We start from the raw sequence: 20,000 nt of genomic DNA on the forward strand, positions 1-20,000 counted from the left end.
GTATATATGCAGGGGTGTAAAGTACTTGAGTAATTGTATTTAATTACAATACAATACTTAAGTTTGTATACTTGTACTTTTACTCAATTACATTTCAGAGAAAAAATACATACTTTTTACTCCTTACATTTAAAATGCAGACAAAGTACAAAGTACAAATCTTGCAGGTCCAACCATTTTAATTAGTATATTTGTTTCTCTGGCCGAACTAACGTTAACGACGTTATTAATCCTGCGGCCGCGCTTTATTTAAAAACAGCCAATCAAATCCCCCATCAATGGAAAATGAACCCGCCCATACCCATGCTGATTGGTTCTTGTGCAAGACTAGAAAGCGGGGATCTTTGACACCTGCTATAAGGAGAATAGACAGTCAGAAAAAAAGTTTTTACTTTAACTTTTTAGTACTTAAGTTTAGTACACGTTTAGTACACGGCCTGGCCGTGTGGCAATAAAAGGAACTTGAACTTGAAGTACATTTAAAAGTAGAAACTTTTTTACTTTTACTCAAGTGTGTTTTTAGCCAGATACTCTTGACTTTTGCTCGAGTACGATTTTGAGACGGTACCCATACTTTCACTTAAGTATAATTTCTGGGTACTTTTTACACCCCTGTATATGTGTAACGGAGGTACCGCGAGTATATCCACCGTCACGATGGACTTCAAGTGTTGTGAAGTGACTGTGGACGTTAGCGGTACTGCAAGTTAAACTCACTCCCCTGTAAAAGGCATACAGACACGTTACCAAGAGGTGTATACGATGGCGCCCGCGGTGCGGGAGACCGCGGTTCGAGACTCACTCGGGGCGATCCCTTAACAGGGGTCGAACTTTAACACAACGCAGAGACGGCAATACGAGCCCGGCTACATATACATATTTTAAAATGTATATCTCGGACTGTATTTCTATTCCGTATTCTTATTTGTGATTTTAGATTTTTGACGACCTAAATGTGAGCGATCTGTAGCGCTGAATCTCCCTCGGGATCAATAAAGTGCTTCTATTCTATCTATTCTATCCTATTTGTGTGTGTCTGCTGACGAGTATAGCTTTACATTACAGCCGACAGTGGCTCGGGGAGGTAGAGCAGTCGTCTGGTAATCTGGACGTTCCCAGTTCGATTCCCGCTCCTCCCGGGCAGCGCGCCGATGTGTCCTTGAGCGAGACGCTTAACCCCTAACTAGCTGCTCCCGATGAGCAGGTCGGCACCTCGCACGGTCGCCTCCGCCGTCGGTGTGTGAGTGTGTGAGTGAATGTGAGGAACAAATTGGATAAAAGCGTTACATAAATGCACCATTGATAGCCGGGGACGGTAAATGGTAATGATTTATCAAAGGGCTCCAAACAACCAGCTGTTCTGTTGAACGTGAAGCGCAGCGCTGTAACCAGCTGTTCTGTTGAACGTGAAGCGCAGCGCTGTCAGAACGAGCCCCCGCGTGCTCCTGGGCACAACATGTCAGAACGAGCCCCCGCGTGCTCCTGGGCACAACATGTCAGAACGAGCCCTGCGTGCTCCTGGGCACAACATGTCAGAACGAGCCCCCGCGTGCTCCTGGGCACGACATGTCAGAACGAGCCCCCACGCTCTCCTGGGCACAACATGTCAGAACAAGCCCCCGCGTGCTCCTGGGCACAACATGTCAGAACGAGCCCCCGCGTGCTCCTGGGCACAACATGTCAGAACGAGCCCCCACGTGCTCCTGGGCACAACATGTCAGAACGAGCCCCCGCGTGCTCCTGGGCACGACATGTCAGAACGAGCCCCCACGCTCTCCTGGGCACAACATGTCAGAACGAGCCCCCGCGTGCTCCTGGGCACAACATGTCAGAACGAGCCCCCGCGTGCTCCTGGGCACAACATGTCAGAACGAGCCCCCGCGTGCTCCTGGGCACAACATGTCAGAACGAGCCCCCGCGTGCTCCTGGGCACGACATGTCAGAACGAGCCCCCACGCTCTCCTGGGCACAACATGTCAGAACGAGCCCCCGCATGCTCCTGGGCACGACATGTCAGAACGAGCCCCCACGCTCTCCTGGGCACGACATGTCAGAACGAGCCCCCACGCTCTCCTGGGCACAACATGTCAGAACGAGCCCCCGCGTGCTCCTGGGCACAACATGTCAGAACGAGCCCCCGCGTGCTCCTGGGCACGACATGTCAGAACGAGCCCCCACGCTCTCCTGGGCACAACATGTCAGAACGAGCCCCCGCGTGCTCCTGGGCACAACATGTCAGAACGAGCCCCCGCGTGCTCCTGGGCACAACATGTCAGAACGAGCCCCCGCGTGCTCCTGGGCACGACATGTCAGAACGAGCCCCCACGCTCTCCTGGGCACAACATGTCAGAACAAGCCCCCGCGTGCTCCTGGGCACAACATGTCAGAACGAGCCCCCGCGTGCTCCTGGGCACAACATGTCAGAACGAGCCCCCGCGTGCTCCTGGGCACAACATGTCAGAACGAGCCCCCGCGTGCTCCTGGGCACGACATGTCAGAACGAGCCCCCACGCTCTCCTGGGCACAACATGTCAGAACGAGCCCCCGCGTGCTCCTGGGCACAACATGTCAGAACGAGCCCCCGCGTGCTCCTGGGCACAACATGTCAGAACGAGCCCCCGCGTGCTCCTGGGCACAACATGTCAGAACGAGCCCCCGCGTGCTCCTGGGCACGACATGTCAGAACGAGCCCCCACGCTCTCCTGGGCACAACATGTCAGAACGAGCCCCCGCGTGCTCCTGGGCACAACATGTCAGAACGAGCCCCCGCGTGCTCCTGGGCACAACATGTCAGAACGAGCCCCCGCGTGCTCTTGGGCACAACATGTGCGGTTCTCTCATATCAAACGGCAGAGCGGGTGGCGCGGGTGAGGAAGGGTGTTCTGGCCACGTGAAAAGAGTCATGTTTATTTTCTTTGCCCTTTTTTGAGGGCACTCCATCCACCCCCCCCCCTCCCCCCCCTCTTCGGGGGACAACTTTATTATTTATTATAAAATTGTAACTATTTACACAGTGCAAAATAAAATTCAAAGTGTAGTAAAATAAGAAAAATAGTGACATTTCATTGCCCTCTCGGAGGGGGGGGGGGGGGAACTCAGACTAGACATTGACAAACAAATTACAATGAAGTCAAGAGTCAAGAGTTTTATTTGTCACGGCATACAAGTATACAGTGAAATGCGGGGGGTCTTGCCCGCAACGATTGTGCATAATACAATAATAATAATATAATGAGAATCCAATAGAACGACATTGTGCAATAATACATGAAGGACAACAACGAATACACATGACAAGGGAGGGGGGGGGGGCAGAGAGGGGAGTAAGTAAAGTAGGGGGTGAGGAGGGGGGTTGAGAGGAGGGTGGGTTGTGGAGTGGATGGCTCACAGGTCAATCTCATGTGATTAGGAGCCTAGATTATCCACAAGCAATTCCCAGATGCTATTAAATTGTGGGACTTCGATGTGATCCACGGTTGAGATTGTTTCCTGTGATATGTAATTTGAGAGAAGGCCCAACCATTGCCCAGTATTCAAATTAGTTCTTGTCTTCCAGTTTAAGAGGATAGTTTTCTTGGCGAGAGAATATAAAAGAGTAATATTCTATAGCGGCTGGGTGGCGCAGCGGACATTGTGCTCGTCACCAACGCAAGAGACACCGGGTTCGACTCCGGCTGTCGGCGTTGCCTCCGGCTTGGGCCAGCCGTCATACTAACTCAAGTGGCAGAGTTAGCGGGTGGAAGTCGATGGGTGGTAATCTGGACGTTGTGGACAGCGACTCCTACAGGTCGGTTGGGGGACGCCTGCACAGCAGAGACAGGAAGTAGCGGGGGTAGTGTGAGCCTCCCACACGTTACACCTCGCCAATGAGAGTCCGCGCTGGCAGGTGAAAAGATGTGACAGGCTGCCTCCTCGTGTACCGGAGGGGACACGTGATGCAAGGCTTCTATCCTCCCTACAACCGGCCAGTGGGGGGCATATGCGAGCAACGTTCAAGACAGGGGAGGGAAGAATTGGCACACTGGAATTGGGATGGGAGAAAAATAGAAAAAGAGGAGAAAAAGTAAATAAAAAAAATAGTAATATTCATCCCAATTTAGTCGTTATGCCAATTCCCTTCCTGGTCGTTGCGCACATTGCCCTACTGTCGGCCTAAGGAGGGTGTAGAACTACCACATGCCTCCTCCGATACATGTGGAGTCAGCCAGCCGCTTCTTTTCACCTGACAGCGAGGACTCTCACTAGGGGAACGTAACGCGTGCAGAGGTTCACGCCATTTCCCCCAGATCCCCTCCCTGCTGAACAGGCGCCCCGACCAACCAGTAGGAGTCGCAGTTTATTCGTTATGCCAATTCCCCCCTCCCCTTCCTGGTCGTTGCGCGCATGTGCCCCCCACTGGTTGGTCTAGGGAGCCCTGAAGTCTATCACATGCTTCCTCCGATACATGTGGAGACAGCCAGCGGCTCTCTTTTCACCTGGCAGCGAGGACTCTCATTGGTGAAGTGTAACGTGTGGGAGGCTCACACTACCTTCACCATTTCCCTTCCTCGCTGTGCAGGCGCCCTGACCGACCTGTAGGAGTCGCTGTTTACAACGACCAGAATACCACCCCACCGGCTTCCCTCCCGCTGACACCGCCAATTGTGTCAGTATGACGGCCGGCCAAGCCGGAGGCACCGCTGACAGCCGGATTCGATACCAGTGTCTCTGCGGTGGTAGACAGACGCTTAGTCCGCTGTGCTACCCGGCCGCCCTATTATTATTATTATTATTATTATGGGGCGACAGTGACTCAGAAGATAGACTGGTCGTCTGGTAGTCGGAAGGTTCCCGGTTCGATTCCCGCTCCTCCCGGGCAGTGCGTCGATGTGTCCTTGAGCAAGACACTTTTAACCCCCTAACTGCTCCCGATGAGCAGGTTGGCACCTCGCCTGGTCGCCTCCGCCGTCGGTGTGTGAACGTGTGAGTGAACGGGTAAAATGTGAGGAACAAATTGTAAAGCTTTGGATAAAAGCTGCTGTATAAATGCACCATTTACCATTTTATGGGGTTTTATAGGGTTCTGTAAGGACCACGGTTCTGTAGGGTTCTGTGGGGTTCTGCAAGGATCACGGGTGGTGAATGTGATGACGGAGCGGAACATCTAGCTGCTTCAAGGCCACCTCCACCTCTGCACGGCGCAGTAGAGGCGCAGTACAGTGCTGGGCCCTCGACCAAAGGCTATTCAATTACTGAGTCGTTGTTTTATTACTGCAATGCTGTCCTTGTTAAGTCAAAAGTCATACCGGACTGATACTGGAGCCCGGCGCAAAGAGAGAGGATGTGTGACGGTACGCAGCGCTCAGCGGGGCAGCAGAGACACAGAGGAGATGACCACGACTCCATGTAACAACCCATCATCTACACTCACAGCGCACACATCCACACGCACACACTCCCTCACTTTAAACAAACACTCACCTCAACACCCACTTTAACACACTTTATATTTATTAGTAAAGAGATTTGCACTAAGATTCATACAAGTTTGTACCTCATCCCGTGTCTGCATCGTACCTCACTGTTACTCTTTCTACTCTGTATTGTATATTGTTTATATGTACAGTATATTGACTGAACACTTTATTTGACGTACTTTTGACTTTTTCTATTTTTATACTTTTCTATCTATTACTGTATGGAGCACACTCCCGGGGGCTTCATACAGAAACAAGCATTTCACGATGAAGTATTCTGTATTTTACTGTGACAATTAATAAACAAACTTGAAACTTGAAACTTGAAACTTGATTCTCAGCAGAGACACAGAGGACAGACCCGCTCGGCTGTGGTTCTCAGTGTAATGGAGGTCCGTGAGTAATATCCAAGTTCAAGTTCAAGTTCAAGTTCAAGTTCTTTAATAGTTGTCATACAGAAGTACAGAATACTTTCATACAAAATGCTTCTTACTGTTACGCTCCAGAGACTGTGCTAGACAAGATAGTATCAAATAACATAATAACATAATATAGCATGAATTTAGAAGAAGAAAATGAGGTCACAGTTGTTCGGTATAGACATATGTACAATGTTCTGAGTTACCATATAATATACAATACACAACTATGCAGTGTACTAATGTACAGTACTATCTAGTGCAAAGCAGAAATGGGATGAGGTACAATTTTAGGTACAATTTACAGTAAGGTGTACGAGTTGTAGTGCAATCCTTCATCCATAAATATAAAGTGTGGGGAGTGGGTGCTACAGTGTGTTTGTTTAAAGTGGGTGTGTGCTATAAAGTGTGTGTAGTGGGTGCTACAGTGTGTTTGTTTAAAGTGAGTGTGTGCGTGTGGATGTTTGGTGGTTGTTGTTGTGTAGTGTTCATTCATTGTTCGTTTAGCAGCCTGATGGCCTGGGGATAGAAGCTACTTCTGAGTCTTTCTGTGCTCGCCTTGAGACTCCTGTATCGCTTGCCTGACGGCAGCAGTTCAAAGAGGCAGTTGTTCGGGTGGCTCGAGTCCTTAATAATTCTCTTAGCCTTCCCCTTGCAACGCTTGTAGTAAATGTTCTGGAGGGTGGGGAGCCCCCCTCCAATTGTGCGTTCGGCTGAACGTGTCACTCTTTGTAGTCTGCTTTGGTCTTTTGCAGTGCTATTCCCAAACCAGGAGGTGATGTTGCCGGTCAAGATGCTCTCTATTGTACATGAGTAGAAGTTCTGTCCACAGTCACGATAAACGCGTGTGTTGTGAAGTGACTGTTGCAGTAAGCGGGTTGCGAGTTAAACTCACTTCCCCACAACAGGGTTAATTAAAAGACACATAGATACGGCACCCAGGAGTGAATTCACCTCTTAGTGCAGCGCTCTATGTTGTCGCCCCGCGGCGTGGGAGACCCGTGTTCGAAACTCCCTCGGGGCATCGACATTTAACACAACGCAGAAGGAGTAACGTACGATCGGTCACATCAGCAGGGACACAGAGGACAGACCCGCTCGGCTGTGGTTCTCAGCAGAGACACAGAGGACAGAACCGCTCGGCTGTGGTTCTCAGCAGAGACACAGAGGACAGAACCGCTCGGCTGTGGTTCTCAGCAGAGACACAGAGAACAGAACCGCTCGGCTGTGGTTCTCAGCAGAGACACAGAGAAGAGAACCGCTCGGCTGTGATTCTCAGCAGAGACACAGAGGACAGACCCGCTCGGCTGTGATTCTCAGCAGAGACACAGAGGACAGAACCGCTCGGCTGTGATTCTCAGCAGAGACACAGAGAACAGAACCGCTCGGCTGTGATTCTCTGGAGGGCGGCGTGTCTCTCTGGGCACATTGATTAATGGAGCCCCTCTTGCTTTAACACCGCGGTGCATTTCTGGGCAATTAACTCTGACGACCGGCGCGCAAAGTGCTGAATCCTGAGAACAAGTCGAGCGGACGGACTTCCACCTGTCTGTACGGCCCTGCGGGGGGGGTGTGTGTGTGTGTGTGTGTGTGTGTGTGTGTGTGTGTGTGTGTGTGTGTGCGCGCGCGCGTGCGTGCGTGTTTTTTTTTTTTTTTTTTTTTTTTTGAACTTTCTTTTATTTTGTGTCATATTGAACATCACATTGCATTAATCATACAGTATAATATACTTGATTCACATAGTCAATGACATTTGTTACTCAGGCTCTTCCCTCTTATTCAATTTGTTTTCAAGGTATTCAGCGTAATCAAGATAAGCTGTATAATCCGAGTACGCCTCTTAAACAACCCAGTGGGGAGGGATTTTTACAATATTTTTTTTTATGATTTTTTGTAGGATAAGAAACGAAAAAATAAATAGAAAAATAAATTTAGCAAAAGGAAAAAAATATATACTTTAACAGAAAAAAAAGAACAACAAAAAAAGAAAAAAAGGAAAAAAGAAAGAGAGAGAGGGCGTCAGGCTCATGCTAGTGTATCTCCAGGTACAAGGTTACAAGTGACCATCTCTGCATAAACATATCTTTTTTCAGTTGCAATTGTGCAGTCATTTCTTCCATTGTATACATCTGTCTCAGTCTCTTGGTCCATTGTTTGATTGTCGGTGGTTGATTTTGTAGCCATGCCATAGTTATCATTTTCCTTGCTATTAACAGTATCACTCTCAAGATGTATAACGTATCTCCATAGTATGTGCCTTTCGGTATACATCCCAAGATATAGTACGATGGATTCAGAGGTAAGTCAAGATCTAGAATGGTTTTAATCTCATTTTTGATATTCATCCAAAATGTCTGCACCCTTGGACAGTCCCAGAAAATATGTGTATGATCTCCGATCATTCCACATCCTCTCCAACATAGTGGTGAGGACCCACCAGCAAATCCGGAGAGAACTTGAGGAGTCCTAAAGTACCTGACCTTGACCTTCCAGTCAAACTCCTTCCACATTGGGCTATTTGTGATTTTATGATTGCTTGAATGGCTGTCCTCCCATTCTTCATTTTCTATGATCACATTAGCTTCCAACTCCCATTTTTCTTTAATATAGGTGGTGTCTCCTGGATCGTCTAGTTGTAACATGTTGTAAATATTGGATATCTGCTTTCTTTCCATCAAGTTTTTTTCTATTGTGTTAATAAAGTACCGCTCCACATTTGTTGGTGGTCTCTTAATTGCTTCCCACTCACTGTGAGTCATTACATAGTGTCTTATTTGAAAGTATCTAAACATGTCTTTCGAAGGTAGATCAAAACATTGCTGTAGCTGTGCAAACGATTTAAAACAGTCTCCTTCCATTAATTGATTGATAGTAACCAGGCCCAAATCCGCCCATTTTTTAAAACCCCCATCCTCCATAGCTGGCCGGAATTCTGTATTGTCTGCTATTGGCATGGCCCTAGATATTGATCGTGGACCTCCCCCCTTTTTCCTTACACTTTCCCATACCTTATTTTGTAATCCATTTGTTACCAATCTTAATTTTTTTCCAGTATGCTTTCCCCAGGAATATTATGGATCTGAGAGGGGTCTTTGGTATTGAGTTTTGCTCAATCTGTACCCATCCTGAGTCTAGGTCCTTTTGTATCCAATGCACAAGTATGCGTAATTGAGCTGCCCAGTAGTAGTTTCTTAGGTTTGGTAGACCAAGACCACCCTTGTTCTTTGGCAAACATAGTGTTTTAAGCCTTACTCTAGGTTTTTTCCTCTGCCAGATAAATTTGGATAGGAGTTTATCTAACCTTTTAAAGGTAGTGGCAGGTATTGGTATAGGTAGAGACTGGAAGAGAAAAATAAGTCTAGGTAGCACATTCATTCGAATTGATTCTATTCTTCCCACTAGGGAGAGAGGTAAAATGTCCCATCTGGCCATGTCTGATTTGATTTGTACAATCAACTTTTCGTAGTTTGCTTGATATAACTGATTGCTGCTGGGAGTCAAAATGATTCCTAAATACCTGAATCCGTCTCTAGCCCAATGGAAGGGTGCTATACTATTCAGATGTATTGGCCATGTTCCCACTATCATCATGGCTTCTGATTTGGTCTCATTTATCTTATAACCCGACAGTTCGCCGTAATTTCTTAAATCCATCATTATGTTTGGAATTGATTCTAAAGGGTTTTTGATATAAAGTAAAATGTCATCAGCAAATAGCGAGATCTTGTGTGTAATGCCTTTTTGGTCATCTATTCCCTGTATCTGAGGGTTTGATCTAATCATCTCCGCTAGTGGCTCTATGCCAATCGCGAATAGTAATGGAGACAAAACGTCTCCTTGGCGTGTCCCTCTCTGTATGTCAAAGAAGTGAGAGCAGTGACCATTCACCCTTACTCTAGACTTAGGATTTTTATATAAACATTTTATCCATTCTATAAATGTGTTATTGAATCCCATACCTTTCAATGTTAGTTCAAGGTACAGCCAATCAACTCTATCAAATGCCTTCTCGGCATCTAAGCCGAGAAGCATTGATGGTTCTTTTCGAAATCCAGCCACTGTTTGCAGATTTAAAGTTCTTCTGATGTTGTTAGCACCCTGTCGACCAGTGATAAAGCCAGTCTGGTCTGGGTGTATCAGTTTTGTTATATGTTTCTGTATTCTTTTTTTAAGTATAGATGTCAATATCTTGAAATCGTTGCAAAGGAGACTTATGGGCCTATAGGAACTACATCTTGTGGGGTCTTTACCTTCTTTATGTATTACCGAGACAATAGCTTCTGACCAGCTTCCTGGTGGATCTCTCTCAGATAGGGCATAGTTATAAACTACACTTAATACTGGTGTTAATTGTTCAGTGAAATGTTTATAAAATTCATTTGAAAACCCATCTGTACCTGGTGATTTATTGTTCTTAAGCATCTGAATAGTTTCCCCTATCTCCTTCTCCGTAATAGGGGAGGTTAGCTCATCCGCCTCATCTGGGGATAGTTTAGAAAGTTTAAGGTTATCTAAGAAGTTGTTGATTTTTTCTTTCTTGTTTTCCAATTGCTGTGCTTTGTAGAGGTCGGTATAGTAATCTGCAAATGCATTAGCAATTTCTTGCGTTTGCATTACTTCCATGTGTGTGCTGGGGTGTTTAATCTTTGGAACTATCCGACTTGACTGTATTTTGTGGAGCTGGAATGACAGTAGCTTGCTTGCCCTATTTTTGTATTTGTTATTTTTTACTTCTGACTTCTTACAGATTCTGTAATATCGATTCCAGTTGGGAACAAAACTACTGTGCCTATTTGGGATTTTTTTTGGGAGAGGGGTTAGTGGTTAAGAGTAGGGTTCAGCATTATGTTGGTGAAGGTTAAAGTGAGGTTTAGCAGTTATTGGATAATATCAGGCCAGGGAAAGAGAATAGCTGTGTCCTGTCCTGTCAGAGTCCTGCCCTGAAGAAAGACAGATACAAGATACTTTAATGCCACACAACGATGGTTGGTGGTAATAGTTTGCGGTACAGTTTGTTAAAAGCACTGGGACATCAACATGAAACATCAGACATCAAACGCCCCCCTCCTCCCACCTCCCAATCCCCACAATAAATACATAGATACATAAATACATACAGGACAGTCCCATGTAACTGTAGTGTCAGTCAGTGACGGATGCTTGCCCGTCTGTGCCAGGGGGGGGGGGGGGGGGGTGTTTAGTGTTCGGACTGCTGTGGGGAAAAAGCTGTTTGTGAAGCGTGTGTGTGTGTCTGGTTAGAATGGACCTGTAGCGACCTGAGGGCATGCGCTGGAATAAGTGGTGTGCTGCTGGGGGGGAGGGATCGTTGACTGTTTGACCAGAGCGGGTGCCTGTGTGCGTGAGGTGTAGATGGAGTCCAGAGAGGGGAGGGGGGGGGGGGGCAGCCAATTATTTAGCAGGCTGTCTTGGTGATGCGTTGGAGCTTAGTTAGTTTAGTTGGTTTCACAAGTAACATGAGTTAAAAGTCTGTAACGTGTGTGTGTGTGTGTGTGTGTGTGCGCGTACACTACAGTATGTGTGTGTGTGTGTGTGTGTACTTATATTTCTATACTACAGGGGACACTGACCTGTTTACACACTGGATACCCAAAAACATTATGAGGACAAATTTGGGTGTCCCCATAACACAAATTAGGTTATGGTTTAGGGATAAGGTTAGGGTTAGTTGCACAGAATGCATGTACGTCTATGTAATGTCTAGGGCTGTCCCCGACTAAGGATTTGTATAGTCGACTTGTAGTCGCCAAAATTAGCAGATAGTCGACTATTATTATTAAAAAAATATATATAATAATAATAAAAGTATAATTTATTTTTATTTTTTTATCATTCCATTTGGGCTGTGGGGGTGCTTAATGTCTGAAGGCTTCTTGTTCTCTGCAAAAGCATGCAATTGGTCCACTGATGGATACATCTTGATATTTGTCTAGTTTAGTGTGTTCATTAGACGGGTGAAATCCTCTTTCAGTGCCCCTGTGCCTGTTTTCTTAGGCAGTTAGCCTCTGGTATGCGTGCCATTAGCATTAGCCACGCTTCTAGGCCTCTTTTCTTTTGGAAAGAATGATATTTTTTTTTTAAATACAAAATAAAATGAACACAATGTATTAAAAAAAAAATTCATTCGACTAAGAGGTTGGCAGTCGACTACGGCTCCTTTCGATCGATTAGTCGACTATTCGACTAATAGGGGTCAGCTGTCCCCGTATTTCACATAAACAAACGTGTGTGTGTGTGTGTGTGTGTGTGTGTGTGTGTGTGTGTGTGTGTGTGTGTGTGTGTGTGTGTGTGTGTGTGTGTGTGTGTGTGTGTGTGTGTGTGTGTGTGTGTGTGTGTGTGTGTGTGTGTGTGTGTGTGTGTGTGTGTGTGTGTGTGTGTGTGTGTGTTCTGCAGATGACAGGCTCGTATCCATCCTTCACCACCACAGCTTCCTCAGGCAGCTGCAGAACATCGCTGCACACGGTGAGACTCAGCGCCTGGCCTCTTGTCTGTGTTTCACTACACGTGAGTGCATGCTTTACCAACTGTTCGCCTGTTTTACTGCAACACTACTATCACCCACATCGAAGAAGGGAGATCCCCTTCTAAGGTTTCTCTCCTCCACATTGCCTGTGGTGTATTTTTTCCTATTGCTAGGTTTTAGTGAGTTTTTCCTTACCTTCACGTGGGGTACGTCTGGGAGTGTTGCATTTACTTATTTTGCATTTATTTAAAAAAAATTGGACTTTATGGTGTTTTTGTTTTGTTCTTGACTTATTGTGATGCTTCTTATTGACTTGTTTAAAGAAGACGTGTCCGGCCCATGGGGACATTAACGTGTGTTGTCGGGCCTTACAAATACATTTAGAATTGATTTGATTTGATTTGTCCTCTGGACGTACAGTACGTCTCTCTGTCCTCTGGACGTACAGTACATCTAAGTACGTCGGGGGTCAGCAGACACTGTAATGTGCAAGAGAATCATCAACCTTTATTTATTCTCGAAATTACAATTGAGGTCACCCTCATTTTCAATGTAGTCGAGACTGTACAGACATTTCAATGCACACATTTCTACAATATAACAATAATAAATATGAATAGCTATCTACATAGTCAGTTTATTTTTATTTTTTTTGTAATTTTTTTTTTTTTGTAATTCTTTTTTTTATGGCTTTTGCCTCTTCATAGTTCTCTAACGTTAGTCTTTCTTTCCACAACGATCAATTCTATAAACACTTGACCGATACCCATCAATGCACAGCGCTCTAGCATGTTCTGACTGTGAACACCTAAAGCTGAGGCTCAGACCGACCGACCGTTTTAGATTTTTGGCTCATTTTCCCTTATGTTAGAATTTTTTTTATGTAAAAATAATGGTTGCAGGGGGAGCTCCAGTAGCTCACCACGTACCGCGAGTGCTATTTCAGCGCCGTGGACAACCACGCTCGCGCGGATCTGGGGCTGAGCGCGTTCGAATCCCGGACGGCAGCCGTGCCTTTCCCAGAGTGTCTTTCCCCCCATCTGAACCCTTTCAGCCTGCTTCTGTCGGTCGAACTTGACCAAGTATGAATGCGACGAAAAAGCGATAAACGCTAAAAAGAACCAGCTGACTGGTCAAAGTTTAAAAAAAAAATAATAATAATAATGGTTGCAGATATAGAGGGGGCGCCAAAACTGCACAGATTTTTTTTTTTTTTTTTTTGGCGCCCCCCTCTGGGTGGCGCTCTAGGCGACCGCCTATATCGCCTGTAGGAAGATCCGCCCCTGTACATAGTACTCTCAGTCCAGAGTGCACCACAGCAATTAGTATAAAAAATGTAAAAGAAAAGAAAAATGAACATGGGCATAAAATCAGCACACAAATTGACAAAATAAAAAATTGCATAAACTTCAGACATAAGAATAGGTATAAAAGACAATAAACGTAGTGTAATGTAGACGTGCAGATTTAAGAATAGGCATAAAATAAGTACAATAGTATAATGTCGCTTGAAGGCATGTGACTCTTTAACCCTTGTGTGGTGTTCTCCTTTAACCCTTGTGTGGTGTTCTCCTTTAACCCTGTGTGGTGTTCTCCTTTAACCCTGTGTGGTGTTCTCCTTTAACCCTTGTGTGGTGTTCTCCTTTAACCCTTGTGTGGTGTTCTCCTTTAACCCTGTGTGGTGTTCTCCTTTAACCCTTGTGTAGTGTTCTCCTTTAACCCCTGTGTGGTGTTCTCCTTTAACCCTTGTGTGGTGTTCTCCTTTAACCCTTGTGTGGTGTTCTCCTTTAACCCTTGTGTGGTGTTCTCCTTTAACCCTTGTGTGGTGTTCTCCTTTAACCCTTGTGTGGTGTTCTCCTTTAACCCTTGTGTGGTGTTCTCTTTAACCCTTGTGTGGTGTTCTCCTTTAACCCTTGTGTGGTGTTCTCCTTTAACCCTTGTGTGGTGTTCTCCTTTAACCCCTGTGTGGTGTTCTCCTTTAACCTGTGTGTGGTGTTCTCCTTTAACCCTTGTGTGGTGTTCTCCTTTAACCCTTGTGTGGTGTTCTCCTTTAACCCCTGTGTGGTGTTCTCCTTTAACCTGTGTGTGGTGTTCTCCTTTAACCCCTGTGTGATGTTCTCCTTTAACCCTTTAGAAGAATCCATTATAATCAAGACATGAATGGAATGAAATAGAAATGAAACAAGACAGACAGTGAAGGAACACAGTGTATATAATATAAATGATGATTTTGATGAACAGGACATATAACAGAAGTCTCTCAAAGATCCACAGAAATGGCTTCACAGCCACAAGCTTCCACCATTCGATGTATCTCAGAATGCTCTGTTAGCTTTAGGGCGGGAGGTCGATTTGATTGACATTTGATTGACGACCTAAAGGCACGGTTCTAAATGTTATCGCATAGGACTTTTCTTTTTTGTTTCTCAGTGCAGAGTGATGCAACTCACAAATTAGGCACTTTTACCAGGAAGAGAAAACAATGAATTAGGCACTTTTACCAGGAAGAGAAAACAATGAATTAGGCACTTTTACCAGGAAGAGAAAACAATGAATTAGGCACTTTTACCAGGAAGACACAACAATGAATTAGGCACTTTTACCAGGAAGAGAAAACAATGAATTAGGCACTTTTACCAGGAAGACACAACAATGAATTAGGCACTTTTACCAGGAAGAGAAAACAATGAATTAGGCACTTTTACCAGGAAGACACAACCATGAATTAGGCACTTTTACCAGGAAGAGAAAACAATGAATTAGGCACTTTTACCAGGAAGACACAACAATGAATTAGGCACTTTTACCAGGAAGAGAAAACAATGAATTAGGCACTTTTACCAGGAAGACACAACCATGAATTAGGCACTTTTACCAGGAAGACACAACAAGGAGTTTCTCGAAAAAGGAAAAAAAGGAGTTACATGGAATGTTTTTTTTTACATGTTTAATTTCATTGGATCTTTATCTTTAACTTCATCTTTTTGTAAATCCAGGGGCCAATGAGAGAGCTCTGCAGCACGGCGACATCATCGTGACCCGACGTGCTCCGAGCTCAGCTGCTGGTGAGTTCCTCGGGTCTCTGGTTGAAATCGATTGATTGAAAATTGTATTAACAAATTGCAGAATGGGTACAATACAGTGATGCAGACCAGAGAAAGACTTTCGTCTTGTTTACATCAGGGTCCCCCATTTTCAATTAATCAGGACATTTATGACATACATTTGATTTTTGATTTGATTTGATTTGAAATCTTTATTTCGAACATGTAAATGAATACAAACAAAATAAATGACTAAACAAAATCAAAACATAACTCAAACTAAATAAATAACTAAGCAAAAGCAAAACATAACTCAATTTACATGTTCGAAAAGGAGTAGGAAGAAGTATACACTTATTTAATCCTACCCCTTTTCCACTACTCAAATGAGTGTACTAATTTAAAACATTTCAAAACAAATATATATATGCAAAACAAAAACAAAAAGAAAAAATATATATATATGTAAAACATGAAAGAAATAAAATAAAATGTAAACACCCGTGAATATCAAGTCCCTTCCTCATCCCTGTACCTCGTGAACATAATTTCCTTATAAATCAGTTTGAATTGTCTCATATTTGGACATTGCTTTAGCACCACATTCAGACTGTTCCACAGTTTCACTCCACATATTGATTCAGATTCAGATTCCTTTATTAAGCCATTTGTGTAAAACACATTGGTAATTGTTGCGGCATTACAGTGTATGCATTTTTCATTTATTTTTTCACAGTAACAACAACACCAACACAGACACAGGACAAGAAACAGTGCAGTGGAGGATTAATAATTTAAATACATATATATATATATAAAGTGTAAAGTGCAGAGTTCCAGTAAAGACTAGTGCAGTGCAGTCAGTGTCATTGTGCCAGTGTCACTTGGGGGCGGAGGGGGGACCTGAGGCATTGATCAGCCTGGCAGCTGAGGGGAAGAAGCTCAGTCTGTGACGAGCTTTCACAGCCTTTGGGATCCTCAGCCTTCTCCCAGAGGGGAGCAGGGTGAAGAGGCTGTGACCGGGGTGGGAGGGGTCGGCCATGATCTTTCTTGCCCTCTTCAGCGCCCTGGAGTCGTGCAGGGACCTGAGGGAGGGCAGGGGACAGCCGATCACCCTCTCCGCGGAGAGAATCACCCGCTGCAGCTTGGTGAGATATTTTGCCGCTGCAGCGGGGAACCAGGAGATGATTGAGTGGGTGAGGATGGACTCAATGATGGCCATGTAAAATTGGGAACTTTACATTGGAGGTGGGTGGGGGGGGATGGGTAGGCGGGGTGGGGGGGGGGGTAACTGTACATTGGATTATTGACGAAACCTTACTTGGTCCCAAGAAGAGGGTCTCGTGTATTACTGGGTTAGGACATAGGGGCCAGTTTCGAATTGCAGTCTCTCCTGACTGTTACCTTCTGTGTAGAGCGGAGGGTGTGGGGGGTAGGACCCAAATGCTGGACAATGACGAGTGAGAGAGAGGAGGCAGGACACGGCGGGGTCTAGTTCAAAGAAGATAGCTTTACTTAATAACACTAAAAGCAACAAACAAGAGCGAACTATACAAAACACGAAATCAAACCTCAGCAATGCTGGAAAAAAGGAGCTAAATGCTGTTCCAAATCTGAACCTTCCTGAACCTGAACTTCATGGGTTTGTTATGGAATATTTGTTAGTGGGCATGTTCAAAGTACTTCATATATGGTACCATATTGAAGATAACAACTAGGGCTTTCAAATTATATAAAATATGTGTATGCTTATCATGATTATTATTGTGATTATTATTCATATGTACAGCAATCTTTTCGTGTTGAAATTGAACTTCAAACAAACAAATGCAAACAAAACCACTTTACTGACATGGGATTTAAAAAAAAAATTAGAGGGTATGGGATTTAGACAATGTTGTGGGCAATATAGAACAGTTGACAGATTAGACATAATAATCTATTGTTCAAAAGTTATGAATTAATCAATGAAACGAAATCTCACAAATATAAATTGTAATAGACCCATATATATATTTATTTTTTTACTATTATATTATTTATCTGATCATTTAATGTGTGCGTTAAAATGTTTATTCCAACTTACCCCATTCTCTTCCTAGAGGTAACACTGCTCTCTCCATCTCTGCGGGCCTCACGGTCTCATCCTCAGGGGGGTCTGTGGGCGTGAGCTCGCAAAAGCTAGCCCTGCTGCCGTCTCGTGACCATCTGCGGCCAGAGTTCATCAAATAAAAAAAATTAGACTTAGGATGTCATCAGTAGTCAACACACTAGGGCTGTCCCCGACTAAGGATTTGGATGGTCGACTAGGATTGGCCAAAATTTGTCGTTAGTCGATTATTGGTTGACTTAAAAAAATATATATATAATATTTTATATATAAAATTGTGTGGGGGGTGCTTAATGTCTGAAGGAGTCGACTGAAGGCTTCTTGTCCTCTGCAAAAGCATGCAATTGGTCCACTGATGGATACATCTTGATATTTGTCTAGTATAGTGTGTTCATTAGATGGGTGAAGTCCTCTTTCAGTGCCTCTGTGCCTGTTTTCGTAGGCAGTTAGCCTCTGGTATGCGTGCCATTAGCGTTAGCCACGCTTCTATGCCTCTTTTCTTTTGAAAAAAATTATTAAAAAAAAGTTTTTTATTTAAATTTTTTTATTATATTCGACTAAGAGGTTGGCCAGTCGACTACGGCCCCTTTCGACCGATTAGTCGACTAATCGATTAATAGGGGTCAGCCCTACAACACACTAATAATAGTGAATAGATTTTTTAGAAAAACAAATTTACAAAGCGCGAGAGCACGATGCCTTGCATGTACGAAAGCGGCACGGTGGTGTAGTGGTTAACACTGTCGCCTCACAGCAAGAATGTCCAGGGTTCGATTCCCGCTTGGGGACCAGGTTTCCGCGATGCCAGCTACCCAGGTGGGGTATCTCCCGGGCCTTTCTGTGTGGAGTTTGCATGTTCTCCCCCTCTGTGCTCACAAGGGTTTCCCCCCCGATAAGATAAACCCAATGGAAAAACATGCACAACAGATCGCTAACGCTGTGGCGTCCTTTACGAAGACGGACAGGAGCACTTGGATTGGTCCCCGGGGCGCAGCTCACGTTGACGCCCTATCTGCTCCCGGCTGCCCATGGGGGGGGAAGGACGACGGGATGGGTTAGGCGCAGAGACTCTATCGCATCGGCGACTGAGGAAATGTGTGTGTGTGTGTGTATCCCGGTGTGTGTCGCTCCAATTGCATGTCCAGTTTGTTGCATGCCGATTAAAGACTCCCCTAAAGAGGTCCTGCATTATTATATTATTATATGAAGCTGCTCTGTTCAGATGTTAGCATGGTGTTTTAGTCCCTCTGTCTCTCTGTCTCTCTGTCTCTCCATCTCCTTCTCTCTGTCTCTCTCTCCCTCTGTCTCTCTCCCTCTGTCTGTCTCTCTCTCTCTGTCTCTGTCTCTCTCTCCCTCTGTGTCTTTCTGTCTCTCTCTCTCTCTCTCTCTCTCTCTCTCTCTCTCTCTCTCTCTCTCTCTATCTCTCTCTCTCTCTCTCTCTCCCTCTGTCTCTCTGTCTCTCTCCCTCCGTCTCTCTGCCTGTCTCTCTCTCTCTCTCCCCCCCTCTGTCTCTCTCTCTCTGCCTGTCTCTCTCTCTCCTCTCAGATCGGTCCATGCTGGAGGTTCTGGGCGGCCCGGGGGAAAGATCCATCCTGACCCAGAAGAAGAGGAGGACAGAGGAGGGAGGAGAGGACGCGGGAGGAGAGGGACAGAGCCTGAGAGACGCCGGGGAGTCACAGGGGAGAGAGGAGATACAGGAGGAGGAGGAGGAGGAGAGGAGAGAGAAGATACAGGACGAGGAGGAGGAGGAGAGGAGAGAGAAGATACAGGACGAGGAGGAGGAGGAGAGGAGAGAGAAGATACAGGACGAGGAGGAGGAGGAGAGGAGCAAGGAGAGGAGGGAGGAGAGGAGGGACGTGCAGGAAGAGACGGGGGATGAAGGAGAAGCAGACGATGAAGAGGAAGAGAAGAGGGCAGGCTCAGAGGACACCTCTCCGGAGGAGAACATGACTAAGGATAAGAAAGGTAAGTCGTCCTCAATAGAAACCTTCTCACTAGTTGTTCTTATTCAACCTTCAGAAGAACATTGCAGGTGATTGATTGATTGATTGAAAACTTTATTAACAGATTGCAGAATGGGTACAATACAGTACGGCTCAATAGGGAGGTGTAGTGGTTACTTCCTGGTCTATATGGAGGTGTAGTGGTTACTTCCTGGTCTATAGGGAGGTGTAGTGGTTACTTCCTGGTCTATAGGGAGGTGTAGTGGTTACTTCCTGGTCTATAGGGAGGTGTAGTGGTTACTTCCTGGTCTGTAGGGAGGTGTAGTGGTTACTTCCTGGTCTATAGGGAGGTGTAGTGGTTACTTCCTGGTCTATAGGGAGGTGTAGTGGTTACTTCCTGGTCTATAGGGAGGTGTAGTGGTTACTTCCTGGTCTATAGGGAGGTGTAGTGGTGACGTCATTGCCGTTTTTCGTGTTCCACCCTCTGTCCAACGCAATGTATTTCCCCCATTGCCCATTTCTAAATCGTCTCGTTTAAAACAAATAA

The 20,000-nt window shown here is 45.3% G+C and overlaps 1 protein-coding gene across 1 annotated transcript in view; it reads left to right on the forward strand.

Moving 5' to 3' along the window:
* Window positions 1-20,000, forward strand: part of chga (chromogranin A) — a gene marked incomplete at its 3' end in the record, with an annotated part of 79,767 nt that overhangs the window by 20,506 nt on the left and 39,261 nt on the right. The window contains exons 4-6 of the mRNA XM_084314091.1: window positions 12,287-12,355; window positions 15,353-15,421; window positions 19,056-19,182. Of these exons, the coding sequence (XP_084170217.1) occupies window positions 12,287-12,355; window positions 15,353-15,421; window positions 19,056-19,182 (265 nt within the window). The remainder of the gene's footprint in view (window positions 1-12,286; window positions 12,356-15,352; window positions 15,422-19,055; window positions 19,183-20,000) is intronic.

Source organism: Notolepis coatsorum (genome assembly GCF_963971535.1).
Source record: "Notolepis coatsorum genome assembly, chromosome: 5".
Taxonomy (NCBI): Eukaryota; Metazoa; Chordata; class Actinopteri; order Aulopiformes; family Paralepididae; genus Notolepis; species Notolepis coatsorum.